The sequence below is a fragment of the Amblyraja radiata genome, chromosome 28 (assembly GCF_010909765.2).
Source record: "Amblyraja radiata isolate CabotCenter1 chromosome 28, sAmbRad1.1.pri, whole genome shotgun sequence".
In the NCBI taxonomy this organism is placed as follows: Eukaryota; Metazoa; Chordata; class Chondrichthyes; order Rajiformes; family Rajidae; genus Amblyraja; species Amblyraja radiata.
In genome coordinates this window covers 24,968,608-24,982,497 of record NC_045983.1, presented here as the reverse complement: position 1 = coordinate 24,982,497, position 13,890 = coordinate 24,968,608, and the positions used below count along the sequence as shown (strand labels likewise).

Sequence of the window (13,890 nt, the reverse complement as noted above, 5' to 3'; positions counted from 1 at the left end):
TCTGAAATTATCTCTTGAAGCAAACTTCTTGAATTGAATCCACATGAAAATGCTCTCCTGGTACTAATGCCCGTACGATAAAACCGGAGGAAGCAGCGATGTTGTACTTACAATTCAGCATTTGTACATTTTTATTGACACTTTGACATATTGCACATGGTCTCTAGACAGCACAAGTTCAAAGTGCAGTCTGGCTGCATTAAAAACATACTACGTTGTCTTTGGATTGTTCTGAAGTATTATATTACTCACTTAGACCTGGCGTCTACATGATTAAAAAATAATAATCTGGAGGTAATCAACAAGACCACACCCCACCCCAGATGAAGGTCCCTAAACTGAGAGGATACATTTATTTGGAAAGGCTGACATTCTCACCAGCAAAAAGATAGCAAAGAGGTAACTCAACGAGTTCTCAGCATTTACAAAGTTGTTTGACAGGGAGAAGGTAGAAAAATAATAAGTCATTAATATTAGTCACCCACTAATAAATTCAAAAGGGAATTCAAAATAAATTAGTTTATCAAAGAGTGGAATGAATGCACAGGAATATTCTTGCTCCCAATATCTGCTCCAGAAATAGTTTAATTGCTGATCCCAACCTTGTCATAGATAACATGCTGTCTGCTGCTGAACTGGCATCATTCAGTCAGCAGTACACTCTTGGTCTCCATCCCTCGTTTACACTAAGCCTTGCTCATCATATTTGCCAAAAGCAGTGTGGCACGGTGGTGCAATGGTATGGTTGCTGCCTTACAGTGCCAGAGACGCGGGTTCGATCTTGACTACAGGCGCTGTCCGTATGAAGTTTGTACGTTCACTCTGTTACTTGAGTGGGTTTTCCCTGGAAACTCTGGTTTCCTCCCACACTCCAAAGGCGCACAATTTTGTAGGTTAATTTGCTTGGTAAAATTGTAAATTGTCCCTAGTGAGTGTAGGGTTGTGTTAATGCGCGAGGATCGCTGGTCGGCGCGGATTCGGTGGGCCGAAGGGCCTGTTTCCATGTTGGATCTTTAAACTACACTAAACTAAACTGGGAAAGAGTTCCTGATTGAACTGATGTATCACTGTATGTTCTGTTGCATCCTGCTTCACCTTTTATTTCACCCAACTGCTGTGGTGTGCCTTTGGGCTCCATTCCTTATTCACCTGCAATAGGAGGTCTGCCACAATCTCGATCATCACATTTCTCCATAACCTGTGTTAACTGAGCTACTTCAGCACTCTGTGTCTTTCTCTATTCCTATTGAATGCACAGGTTCTGGGGAAGTCCGAGGCAATTTGGTTGTTCACAATGCTGTACAGCAAGCGATCAAAATGGTGGACAGAGCATACAAAGAAAGCAGAGATGAGTAAGTAATTACCTCAAAAGTAAACTTCATACAGGAGGCAGCTGCACCATGCACACTGGTTTAATATTTATTTGTATCAGATAAGTCCAACACTCTTGGATCCAGATGAAAAAGGGAGTTTTGTAATGAGAATTATAGTAAACCCTTGTTGTTATGGACCTCTTATAATGGATATAGGTTATAGTGGACTGAGTGTCCCACAGTAATTGGTCACCAATGTCTCTCTAAGAACAGGCTGCTAGTTACACTGTGGAGGCCAGTGAAATTGACAAACATTTCCTTCAATCAACACTTGTGCAATGATAAAGGACACAAATTGCTGGAGTAAGTCAATAGGTCAGGCAGCATCTCTGGAGAGCATGGATTCGGTCAAACCCACCGCTGGATTGCGCCATGCACCCGAGTGCCACGATGCTGAAACCCGCAGTGGCATTGAGAGATGCAGCACGATTTAGTCTGAAGAAGGGTCTCAACCCGAAACGTCACCCATTCCCTCTCTCCAGAGATGCTGCCTGTCCCGCTGAATTACTTCAACTTTGTGTGTCTACCCTAGAAATTTAGTCTGATTTCAGGAGAACTTTAACTCTGACATGGGTGCGCAAAAGGTATCATGGCTGAACAAGAAGAAATCAGATAATACGGCTGAAAAACTGCGTGAGGAGGAAAAAGGCAACTTTAAAATGGTCAAGGGACAAGAGGATTTTTGGGATGGATGGCTTACGACCTGGAATCACCCACAATGTAGATGAATCTTTACCAATGTAATATTTCCTCACCATTTCATTGCCTTTTGAATCTGTGATCATCTGGATCTGATCATCCGTATAATTTAGTGCTGTATCTGATTCCTCTGTCCTACATTTGATTCCTTCTGTCCTGTTATTTAATTTCTGCAATTTTTTATTTGCTGAATTTCATCAGTTATGCATTCTCTATCAAGGTCAGGCTGGAGTGAAACTTTCAGCAGTGCAGCAGGAATTCAATGTTGGAAGCATTATTTTTTCCAAGTCACATCCAATATATAAGCTCAATATCATTTTGTCAACTTTCTGGTGGAATCAAAATTGACCAAATTGGGAATTGGGAAAAGTAGCTCAGACATTATGGGATGAATTGAAAATAAGTAACGTTATGCAGGTTAAAACTTATATGTGGCAGCTTAAGGACTGATATCTTTGTACTAAAACCATAGAATAAACTTGATGAATTTCTTGGAATTATTTAATAAACAATTTAATAAGGGCGGCACGGTGCCACAACAGTAGGGTTGCTGCCTTACAACGCTTGCAGCGCCAGAGACCTGGGTTCGAACCCGACTACGGGTGCTGTCTGTATGGTGTTTGTATGTTCTCCCCTTGACCGCGTGGGTTTTCTCCGAGATCTTCAGTTTCCTCCCACACTCCAAAGACGTACAGGTTTGTAGGTTAATTGACTTGGTATAGTTGTGAATTGTCTCTAGTGTTTGGAGGGTAATTTTAAAGTGCGAGGATCACTGGTCGGTGCAGACTCGGTGTTTCCACATTGTATCTCAAAATTAAATTGGTTGTTGCAAGGGGTTGGGGAGATGATCGGAACTTTCTAATGTTGGGCCTAATGTCTTTCCTATTTGTCTGCTGATTCTCAATCCCTTATCTTTTCATTTGTTCTTTGTGCCTATGTGAAAGATCTTGGAAAGTTACTCTTCATAAAAAATGTCACAGAAATGAAGATTTCTGGTTATCTCTTATACAATTTTGCTTTATCTGAAAACTGTTACTTTATTCAGCCACAAGGTTAAACTGGCAAAAGGGGCCCTGACTTCAGCTGACCTGCTGGCCTATTTTAAGCAGCCTATGGGAGAAACTAGAACTGCGGTGCGGTCTGCAGAGTACATGGAAACTGCACTAAAGCTCATCCAGCACAATGTCAAGGGCTTCTACAAAAACCGGCTCAATATAACAGGTGAGTTAGAAAAGTGCCAGGCTCACAGGAGAGCAATGATGGGCTTGCACTTGTTATTGCTCCAGGAGATAGTTCAGAATGGCAGGCATCACTGAACTCATCTTCTAGTTGTTGCATACAAATACTGCTGATATCTACACTAGCACACGTTATTTCATCGTGCGGCATGGTGGCGCAGCGGTAGAGTTACTGCCTTACAGTGCCAGAGACCCAGGTTCGATCCTGACTACAGGCGTTGTTTGTACGGAGTTAGTACGTTCTCTTCGTGACCTGCGTGGGTTTTCTCCGGGTGCTCCAGTTTCCTCCCACACTCCAAAAACGTACAGGTGTGTAGGTTAATTGGCTTTCTAAAAAAAATTAATTTTCCCTTGTGTGTATAGGATAGTGGTAGTGTGCTCGGTGATCGTTGGTTTGTGTGCGGACTCGGGAGGCCGAAGGGCCAGTTTCCACGCGTTATCTCTAAACTAATAGTAGCAACTGCCCCCTGGTCAGGAAAACTATCTTTTCTTTTCAGATTAAAAAAAAAAAAAAATCTTTGAAAGTCATTTAAGGTGGAAAAAAGGCCGAATAAATAGGCATTAATAGGCCAGACAAGTCCAGTCCAGTTTTGTGAAGGGTATTCTGGCAGGGACATTCTATCAAGTATGAATACAAAGACATTGTTTGGCCTGTGTGAGCAAATATGTCTTTCCTCCACTAGCTCCACTTTGGGGAAGTGATAGCATCAGATGATGCGATACTGAGAGATGAGTGGTTCACAAGTTCACGTTACAAAATTAGGCCATTCAGCCCATCGAGTCCACTCTGCCATTCAATCATGGTCAATCTCTGCCTTCTAATCCCATTTTACTGCCTTCTCCCCATAACCCTTGATACCCATTCTAATCAAGAATGTGTCCATCTCTGCCTTAAAATTATCCACTGACTTGGCCTCCACAGCCCTCTGTGGCAATGATTGTATGGGAGAGGGTATCAGGAGCCCAAATGTGATTCAGTTGGCAGGCACAATTAATCATGCAGTCATGGGGGCATGAGAGGCTGGCAATTGATCTGAGTTTGGGTCGGATGGCAGAGCATTATAGAAGAGGCCGAAAAGACACAGTGATGTCAGGATGTGGTAGTGAAGTAGTGATGGGATTGTATATCAAGGAAAATATTTTACAAAGAACTCAACTACACGAATATTGACCCAATGAAACTGGTAAGCACAGTCTCGTTTAATGAATGAACCTGCAGGCTTCTGCTTTCCCATTACATTTTAATTCAGTCAGAGACTTGAAATTTGTGAATTTGTAATTGGTGTTGCATAGTATAAAAATGTTTCACTCTTTGAATTTGTCCCCTGGAAAGATTCTACTTACCTAATAGATAATCCCCAAACCTAGCTTTATAATGATCTCAACTGAAACTTGAGCTGTGGAATACACCTTTGTTTGGAAATAAATGTACTCTCTTGTACATATTGCCACAGAAGGCTGTGGAGACAAAGTTAGTGGATATACTTAAGGCAGAGACATTCTTGATTAGTACGGGTGTCAGAGGTTATGGAGAGAAGGCAGGAGAATGGGGTTAGGAGGGAGAGATAGATCAGCCATGATTGAATGGCGAAGTAGACTTGATGGGCCGAAAGGCCTAATTCTACTCCTATCACTAATGATCTTACGATCTTACACATCATTTGACATACACGATGAAACTGCACCATTTGGAGCATTGGGACCTTGAAGTGGACCATCTTTCAGTGTTTACAGTGTTCTCCCTTGTGTGTTGTGCAGATCTATTAACGCAGACAGATATGGACACCATCTCGAGGATCACTGGCTGCTCAGCTCCATCCCTGCCCACAGTTTGTGGGGGTGACTGTTGGTCAAACAGATATAGGACCATCAACTCTCAGTGCAACAACAGGTAGGCACTAAAAACGCTTGTAAAGTACATGCGCTCGCTGAGTTCTTATCCTCTAGCAAAGCCTGTTGTTGAGTTATACCTGAGCCACAAGCAGAAGGTTCAAAACGCCTGGTTGAATCCATGGATTGTCACACATTGTTGCAGGAATTTATGTAAACATTGCAGTCTACAGAGCAGTCAGTTGCATTACACAACCCTTAAATTGGTGACCATATTGATGATGTGGCACAACAGTGCAAGAACAGCACAGTGGCACAGCTGGTAGAGTTGCAGCATCCTAGCACCAGATACCTGGGTTCGATCCTGACTATGGGTGCTGAATGTGTGGAGTTTGCATGTTCTCCCTGTGACTGTACGGGTTTCCTCCGGGTACTCTGGTTGCCTCCACATCCCAAAGACGAGGAGGATGTACGTTAATTGGCCTATGTAAATTACTCCCAGCGTGTAGGGAGCGGATGGAAAAGTGGGATAACACAGAACTTGGGTGAACAAGTTATTGATAGTCGGCGTGGACTCAGTGGACTGAAGAGCCTCTTTCTATGCTGTATCTTTCAATCAATTCAAACAATTATCAAATAGAACTGTTGTTCACAGCCAGAAAGTGAGAACTGTTGTTGACAGCCAGTAATTACAATACAAAGTTGATGAATTTTTCATTAGGGACAAAATTCAACGCCAAAACTCATTAATCACTGAAATATCAAAAGTGTCGTTGAACCCAACCATTACATTTGATGAAGATATCTCTTTGTTGGATTAATTTCAGAATATTGGATATCCTACAGTGAAATGATAAGCATAGTAGGTGATCTGGAGCTAAACTACAATTACCAAGCTCTCATGCATACCCCTGTTTGGCACTGTACCCAGCACTGAACCCATCATTAGGCTGCACTTCTCTCTGGGACGGGATTCCATTCTCACCTGGTAATGAACAGGATTCCTAGCTGGCTCTGGGACAAACTCTAGCCTGATAATGGAGCTCAATCCCACAAGACAGTATTTTCACTTGGTATCGTGCCACACTCACACCTGGAGTTAGTCTGATGAGGAATGATAAGAAGTTTGTGCATATGGAGGTGCAATGAAGAGGCAATTATGAGTTGAACTCTTAAGGCTTTAGATATTAATTTGTGTTTTACACAACTGTGGTACCATCCACATGTGTGAAACTACCAGACACACTGAGATTTGGCAAAGGCATATGGTAGCCATCTATACCAGCGCAGCCCTGTGGCTCACTGTCAGTACTGAATTTGGTGCACGATTGTATACTTGTCTGAGTTGTTATCTCTTTGTATTGTCTGTTTCCTGGCACCCACTGAGGAAGAGGGTCTTTCCCTGAGGCAGGAATTGATAAAACTGCATGTGAAAGAGTCAGCATCAGATTATTCAGGGCAGTGAGTGCGTGATCCCATGCTGGTTGCAAGGTCAGTGGGAATTAGAAGGTTAATCTTAAAAATATGTGTTGGCCCTTAGAAGAACAGGTCTATATCTATATCATGGGAGTGGAAGATAGTACTATGTCAGAATGGGGATAGGTAGAGAGTTAGAAAGACAGCCCTGAGGGACTGTAGAGTTTGGAGAATAGTATTATTGGGCCATCAATAATAGATTGGAAAGACAGACAGTCCTGTACTAATTGGATAGAGTGGATGTGGAGAGGATATTTCCACAAGTGGGAGAGCCAAGGACCAAAGGCCATAATCTCAGAATGAAAAAGACGTTCCTTTAGGAAGGAGGAGGAATTTTTTTAGTTGGAGGGTGTCAAATCTGTGGAATTCATTGCTACAGGAGGATGTTGAGGCCGTCAATGGATATTTTTAAGTTCGAGATAGATAGATTCTTGATTCGCACGTGTGTCAGGGGTTATGGGGAGAAGGCAGGATAATGGGGTTGAGAGGGAGGGATAGATCAGCCGTGATTGAATGGCAGAGTAGACATGATGGGCCAAATGGCCTGATTCTGCTCCTATCACTTGTGACTCATAGAGACAGACAGAATTTGAAAAAATAAGATTAAATACATTCACCTGTTTTATTTTGTCAATTTTCTAGGAAGAATCCTCGTCTGGGAGCAGCTAATGGTGCGTTTGCCCGCTGGCTCCCAGCTCAATATGAGGATGGGTTTTCACTTCCAAAGGGCTGGAACAGAAGGACGTTATATTCAGGATTTCGTCTGCCGCTGGTAAGCAAGTTATTCTTCAGATGGATAATTAGGGTCAGCGCAGAATTTCTTTTCACTCACGCCCTCTCACAATATCACTCTTAGCAATCAAAGGAAAAATCATTTCCCACATTTCCAGTTTTGGAGAGCCAGGTGGCACAATATATAAAAAGAGGCTTAAGTTAAGCAATTGAAAACAAGAATCCCTAATGAATGAAACCTCTTCCTTGTGTAGGAAGGAACTGCGCATGCTGGATTATACTGTCCGTATACTGGGACGGTAGACTTCTTCCTTTCCAGCTTTCAGTCCCATCACTGCATCCATCACTGCATCCAGTTCTGGGGAACGTAACTGTCATATGTATTTCCTCTGGCTTTTGTTCTCCAATGGCATACCTGATACACACTCATATCACTGATACATTGAAGAGGAAAATCTATAATATTTGAAGAATAAGTCAGCACGAGTGTTAATAGTGCATTCCTGTCACAAGTAAGATAAAGATGTGACCGAAGGCTCATGAATCAGACGAGGACGCAGCAGATCAGGCACCCAGCTTCTCCAGTTATTGTGATCTTTGCATAGGGAAGAATCACTGTCAACCCGAAAGAGATTCACACACTAAATGTGGCAATGGGAGAGGTGGGAGCAAGGTAATAGGGCTCTCAAGCTCAAGATTGTCCTTTGCTTCAGTTTAGCATCTTCCGCACAGGTATTCCATGAAGTACACTGGCCTTGGGACAACAGTGTAAGACCCATTGAATGGTTAATGGATCACTAAAGACTGGGTCTGACCTGACTGGCCTAATGTTATTTTTCTCCTAGCAGCTGGAAGCCTTATATTAATAACAAAAGCCCTCGTGACTCGAGATACAGTAATGAAGATTTTATATTGGTAGATTCTGATACTCTCTAAGGAGCCAAGAATCATTTTTCCAAACACAAGCTCTAACATGGTTTTATATTTTATTTCCATTTTTATTTTTCAGGTGCGAAGAGTATCGAATAAAATTCTGCAGGTGGCCAACCAGATGATACCCCTGGACCAGGACTATGCTCACATCTTTGTGCAATGGGGCCAATGGCTTGATCATGACCTGGACTTAGCCCCTCAATCAGGCAGCATCCAAACTTTCAACGAAGGCATTCATTGTGATAAAACATGTGCACGGAGAAGTCCATGTTTTCCCATCAGGGTCAGAATACTTTATTCTTGATATACAGAGGTGGAATAAGCACAGTAGAGTTTTAACCAATTCCTTAGATATTGACAAAGAAATTATTTTAAAAATAGCCTAGCTTTCAGCAATAATGCAATACATTTCTATTAGCATGAAGATAGCTGACATATCAAAACTTTTGAGAAATTATTTTCTCCTCCGATCTTTTAAAGTCAACAACAATGTTTCTCCTCAACAAATAGTGCAAACCTTAGTTCCATGTTATTCTAAACTACTGCTTCACCCCACACAAATGTAGGATTGTCTTACCTACAACTTCAACTTTCCTGTGTTCAAATTCGTTCATGCCATTGCAACCTCCTTTATCTTTTCAATACCCCAATCCATGATTTCTGCATTCCTCGAGCTTCTTCTGCAAGCTCCTTCCCTTCATCCAACCATTAAAGACCAATTATTTCATTGATTAGCTCCTCTGCACTAGAATTTCCACCCAAAAGCCCACTATTTCCCACAAATCTATTCTCCTTAAAATCCATTCTGAACATTTGCCTCTTTTATCTAACTTTTTTGTCACCACTACTTTCATCTTTGATCATGTATCCATTTTGTTCTGATATGTTCACATGCTTCTCAGTGCTCTGTATAAATGTGAGTTGTTTCTGCTGACATAAGGACATTGCTAATATTCAGGATTACATGTCGCCACTATGAACCCATAAGGTCTCGTTTTGTAATTGAAATATACACAGTAAACACCCACAGCTTTAAATTGGATGTTGATGTTAACATTCACTCTAATGATTACAGATCAGTAGTTCTGTATTTCTGAAAGCACTAGTGACTGGAGATGGTCGAGAAGGATACGCTCTCAGACTATATTGGCCTCTTCTGTATATCCTCTATGTTTTTTGCTAGTCATTTTGTGTTAGAAGATGAATCAGAGCAAACTTGAATATAACCTGACATAAATTGGCTGACCTCATTTAACTAGTTGCTGAGAATTTGACCGTTAATGTCTATAGATAATTTAGTCATCTAAAATGATTGCATTGTTACTGTTACTGGCAGCCCTTGCTGAACAAAATACCACCCTGTTCCTTGTCGCCTTTAAGATTATCAGTGATACCTGACAGGAGAGCTATCCACAGATACCAATGTTGCATTTAAACTATATTATGCTTCACACTCAAATTAAGCAGCTAACCTTAGATCGCTGTCCTGAACTTTGCCACATATCTCCTCATGATTGTGAAGATTTCCAAATCTGTTTAGTTATATCCTTGAAGAATTGAACATAGGAACCCTCTAAAACCTCCTTGCTCCACAAGTAATCATTCAGCCTGTCTCACATCTTTGGGATTTTTATTACTAACACACAAAATTGATTTTTTTTAAAAAGCAAGACTATTTTAAGTCACAGTGCTTTTTGTCCTGTTGGCATGCAGGCAGTTTTTAAGAGATGAATCTTAAATTCATGGGGATTCCTGGACAGACCTACAAATGTAATGCACCAGGAGGTTATGTTAAATGTCCACTGATAGCAACATTGAATTTTTGGAAAGTGATTTATTTCAGTTGAAGTGTGCGCATGCGTGCAAGTGTTTCTGAGTGAGGAAGCTTTATCTATCAGAGATGCTGATTTATCTTGTGAATTAGCATGTGTATGCTCAGATGTCTGAAATTGGTTTTATTGCTGTCATTAATAGATACCTAGGAATGACTACAGGTTCAATAGCAGTGTCGGCTGCATGCCTTTCTTGCGATCAGCTCCTGTATGTGGCATCGGTGATCTGGGCTCATCCTTTGGACACTTTCACAATCACGTTCGGGAACAACTAAATGCTGTAACAGCCTTTATCGATTCCAGTATGGTGTACGGGAGCGTCAGATTTGTTGCAAATCGAATCCGAAACCATACCACTGATCTGGGAATGCTGATGATTAACCAAAACTACTCGGACAATGGGCTGGAGTACTTACCATTCAGCAGTGGTGAGCTAGAGAACCCATGTACTATGAATCCCAACAGCACTGGAGTTCCTTGCTTCATGGCAGGTGAGACTTCCAATGCACATCATGCTATTGAAAGTAGAACATTCCTTCTTTGTGGATCATCTTATATTTGTAATTAAAATTATCAGCACAGAGTTTGCATGATCTCCCCATGATAATGTGGGTTTCCGCCCATATCTCCAAAATATACTAACTGGATACCCTTTTCAAGAAAGTGGGAGATATCCAAGGAACTGATCAGCTTATTTCCATGTTGTATCATTGTGTTGAATCTATGGCTTCAAGTAAACACCCAGAGTGACTTCACAAGATAAATTCTTCTATTAATAAAGAATTGCTCATTTGATTCACTGAATCAGGTAGAAGTGAATGACATACAAAACTCAAAAGGGAAATAAATGAAGCAGAATTAATTTGTCAACATAAACCATTAAAGTCCTATACAGAGGCTCAAAATAAATACATTCCCAGCAATGGATGGAAGCCAATGCTCATTTATGTTGGGATCTAGAGGTTAGGAGATTTGTCTGGAATCAGTGTGAAGGAGACAGTGGATGCTGGGGCGTTAGCAGCAAGTTTGAAACTGGTTAATATGGTCCTGATTTCCAAAAAAAAGCTTCATTCAGCAAGACAGGGACAAATGGTTTATCTTCAGCACTGAGTAAAATAATGGAATTCATTACCAGGAATAAATAATTATCCTCACATAAACCCAGTGAGGAACCAGTTAAAATTGGTAACCGCATAGCCATGCAGCATATAGCAAAGCTGCCCCTTTTTACTCTTGCACTTTACTTTTACATTTAAGTATAATTTTTTTTAAATCGTCTGCTGTGTATTGTGATTTACCACGTGAGAGCAAAGCACCAAGTCAAACTCCTTGTATATGTACATACCTGGCCAATCAATTTATTCTGATTTTCCATCTGGATCCAACCATTGACCTGTCATTTTTCTACAGCAAGCAGAGCTGAGTCCAATGACATTGTTACAGTATTAATATGTGGCTTGAGTGAGCAATGGTTTTTTAAGCTGATGCAGGAAAGATGTGAGGAGGCCATATAAGTTAATTTGGAAAGTCCTTTGGTATGATGTTCCTGAGTGCCCCACAAGAAATGTTTATACATCCTCTGAATTAATTGATCACACCTATCTTCTCAGGAGGCACTTTCCTAGGAGTCCCTCCTCCACACTTAGCCAAACTATGGCAATTTTATTAAAAAAAATTCTCATCTAATTCAATCTCGGCTAGAAATTGTTAAAGGAACCTCTGGTTAAAATTGTATTGTCTCTTGCTGCCAACAGGTAAATCTGAATTCCTATAGGAAGCTTTAAAAAATCTCCTGACTTTTTCATCATGTTTATTTATTGAGAATACCTTGTCATGAACTTGATACACTTTCCAATTTGATTATTCCCAATTGATGAAACTCCTTCAGCACTATACCTAAATATGCTTGATCGTTCTGGTGTTAGGGAGGGTCAATATACATATCTCTGATATTGACATTTTGTTGACCAAATTGTGTTGGTTCATCTCACAGAAGTTTTTATTTTCTTTAAAAGAAACTTGGGCAGGTACAATGATAGGAAAGATTGAGAGGGATATGGTCCAAACGCAGGCAAATGGGACTAGCTTAGAAGGGGACACCTTGGTCGGCAAGGATGAGTTGGGCCGAAGGGCCTGTTTCCATGCTGCATGACCCTATGACTCTATTCCAGATGAAGGTGGAAGTGAACATCAGAATGAAAACTGTGCAAGGATGATGAGAACCAATTACAATCTAGGGCTGAAATGTAACTGAGAAAATGTTGATATTTTCTTCTATAATGCGAAATTGCAATCAATGTAATAATTATCTTGGGCCTACAGGAGATGGACGTGTGAATGAGCACCTGGGGCTCTTATCTTTTCATGTGTTGTTTCTACGGGAACATAATCGCTTGGCAAGAGAGCTGAAGAGACTGAACCCACACTGGAGTGGTGAAACAACGTACCAGGAGGCGAGGAAAATCATGGGAGCATTTCATCAAGTAAAATATCGTTCTACTAAGAGATGCATGTTGTAAGAATCGAATCATGAAGTCATAGAGAGATTGAGGACAGAAACATATACTTTAGCCCACCGAGTCACCTAGGACAGCACAGTGACGTAGCGGTCGGTAAAGCTGCTGCCTTACAGCGCCAGAGACCCGACTTTGACCCTGACTACAGTGCTGTCTGTATGGAGTTTGTACGTTCTCCCTATGAAGGCATGGGTTTTCACCGGGTGCAGTGGTTTCCTTCAACACTCCAAAGACGTACAGGTTTGTAGGTTAATTGACTTCGGCAAGTTGTAAAAATTGTTCCTAAAGTGATAGTGTTAGTGTACGGGGTGATCATTGATCAGTACAGACTCGGTGGGCCGAAAGGCCTGTTTCCTCGCTATTTCTCTAAAGTCTAAAGAGTCCACACCGACCATTTTTACTAATTCCTCATTAATCCTATTTTTAAAATCCGCCCTACATTGCTGACAGCTCTCCCCAGATATTACTGCTCACCTGCACACTTGGGGTCATTTCCAATGACCATTAACCAACCAACTTGCACCCCTTTGGGATCTGGGAAGAAGCTGGAGCACTCTGATAAAACCTATGCAGTCTTAGGGAGAAGGTCCAAACTACACACAGATAGCTCCCAAGGTCAGGATTGAACCTGGGTCTCTGGCACTATGAGGCAGCAACTCAATAAACTACACCAGAGTGTTGTGATTGGGTACGGCTGGAAAATAATGTGAATATTTCTTATATTGTATCCTGCCTCATTTTAGCAGCCACCTAACATTCCAACTCATTTCTGCCAACTGATAGAATGGGTTAAAATGGACATGCATAATTCACTGAAGTGGAAATGACATGGTGATAATCCATTTACTTCAGAGGCAAGAGTCATTGAAGTTAAAATCTCAACCTTTTCACATAATTCATTAAATCTTATCCTTATAATGAGACAGAAGGAAGCCTTATAGCTCCCAGAGGAGTTTTCCTATTAGGATCATTCTCTTTGTCCTTATTTCACTGCATCTTATTCCCTCTCACAAATGCCCTTCAGCTGCCCTTTGATTCTTTTTACTACACTAAGAGGAAATTTACAAAAATCAATGCATCTACCAGCACATCTTTAGCTATGGAGGAAACAGAAGCACCTGAGAAGTCCAGCTGATCAGGGCGAGAATTCCAGCGCAAATTCCACACAGATTGCGCTGAGGTCAAGATTGAATCCCAATCCCTGGAGCTGTGAATCATTAACTGATTCACCCTTTGTTGACACATATTACTTCTTGGGTTA

General features: G+C 41.2%; 1 protein-coding gene across 3 annotated transcripts in view; it reads left to right on the top strand.

Moving 5' to 3' along the window:
- LOC116989007 (eosinophil peroxidase-like) overlaps nucleotides 1-13,890 on the top strand; it is a 36,305-nt gene that overhangs the window by 12,786 nt on the left and 9,629 nt on the right. For all 3 annotated transcript variants that reach the window (XM_033046120.1, XM_033046121.1, XM_033046122.1), the window contains exons 3-9: nucleotides 1,259-1,352; nucleotides 3,118-3,293; nucleotides 5,069-5,201; nucleotides 7,259-7,388; nucleotides 8,358-8,564; nucleotides 10,256-10,604; nucleotides 12,436-12,596. In XM_033046120.1, coding sequence (XP_032902011.1) covers nucleotides 1,259-1,352; nucleotides 3,118-3,293; nucleotides 5,069-5,201; nucleotides 7,259-7,388; nucleotides 8,358-8,564; nucleotides 10,256-10,604; nucleotides 12,436-12,596 — 1,250 coding nt within the window. The remainder of the gene's footprint in view (nucleotides 1-1,258; nucleotides 1,353-3,117; nucleotides 3,294-5,068; nucleotides 5,202-7,258; nucleotides 7,389-8,357; nucleotides 8,565-10,255; nucleotides 10,605-12,435; nucleotides 12,597-13,890) is intronic.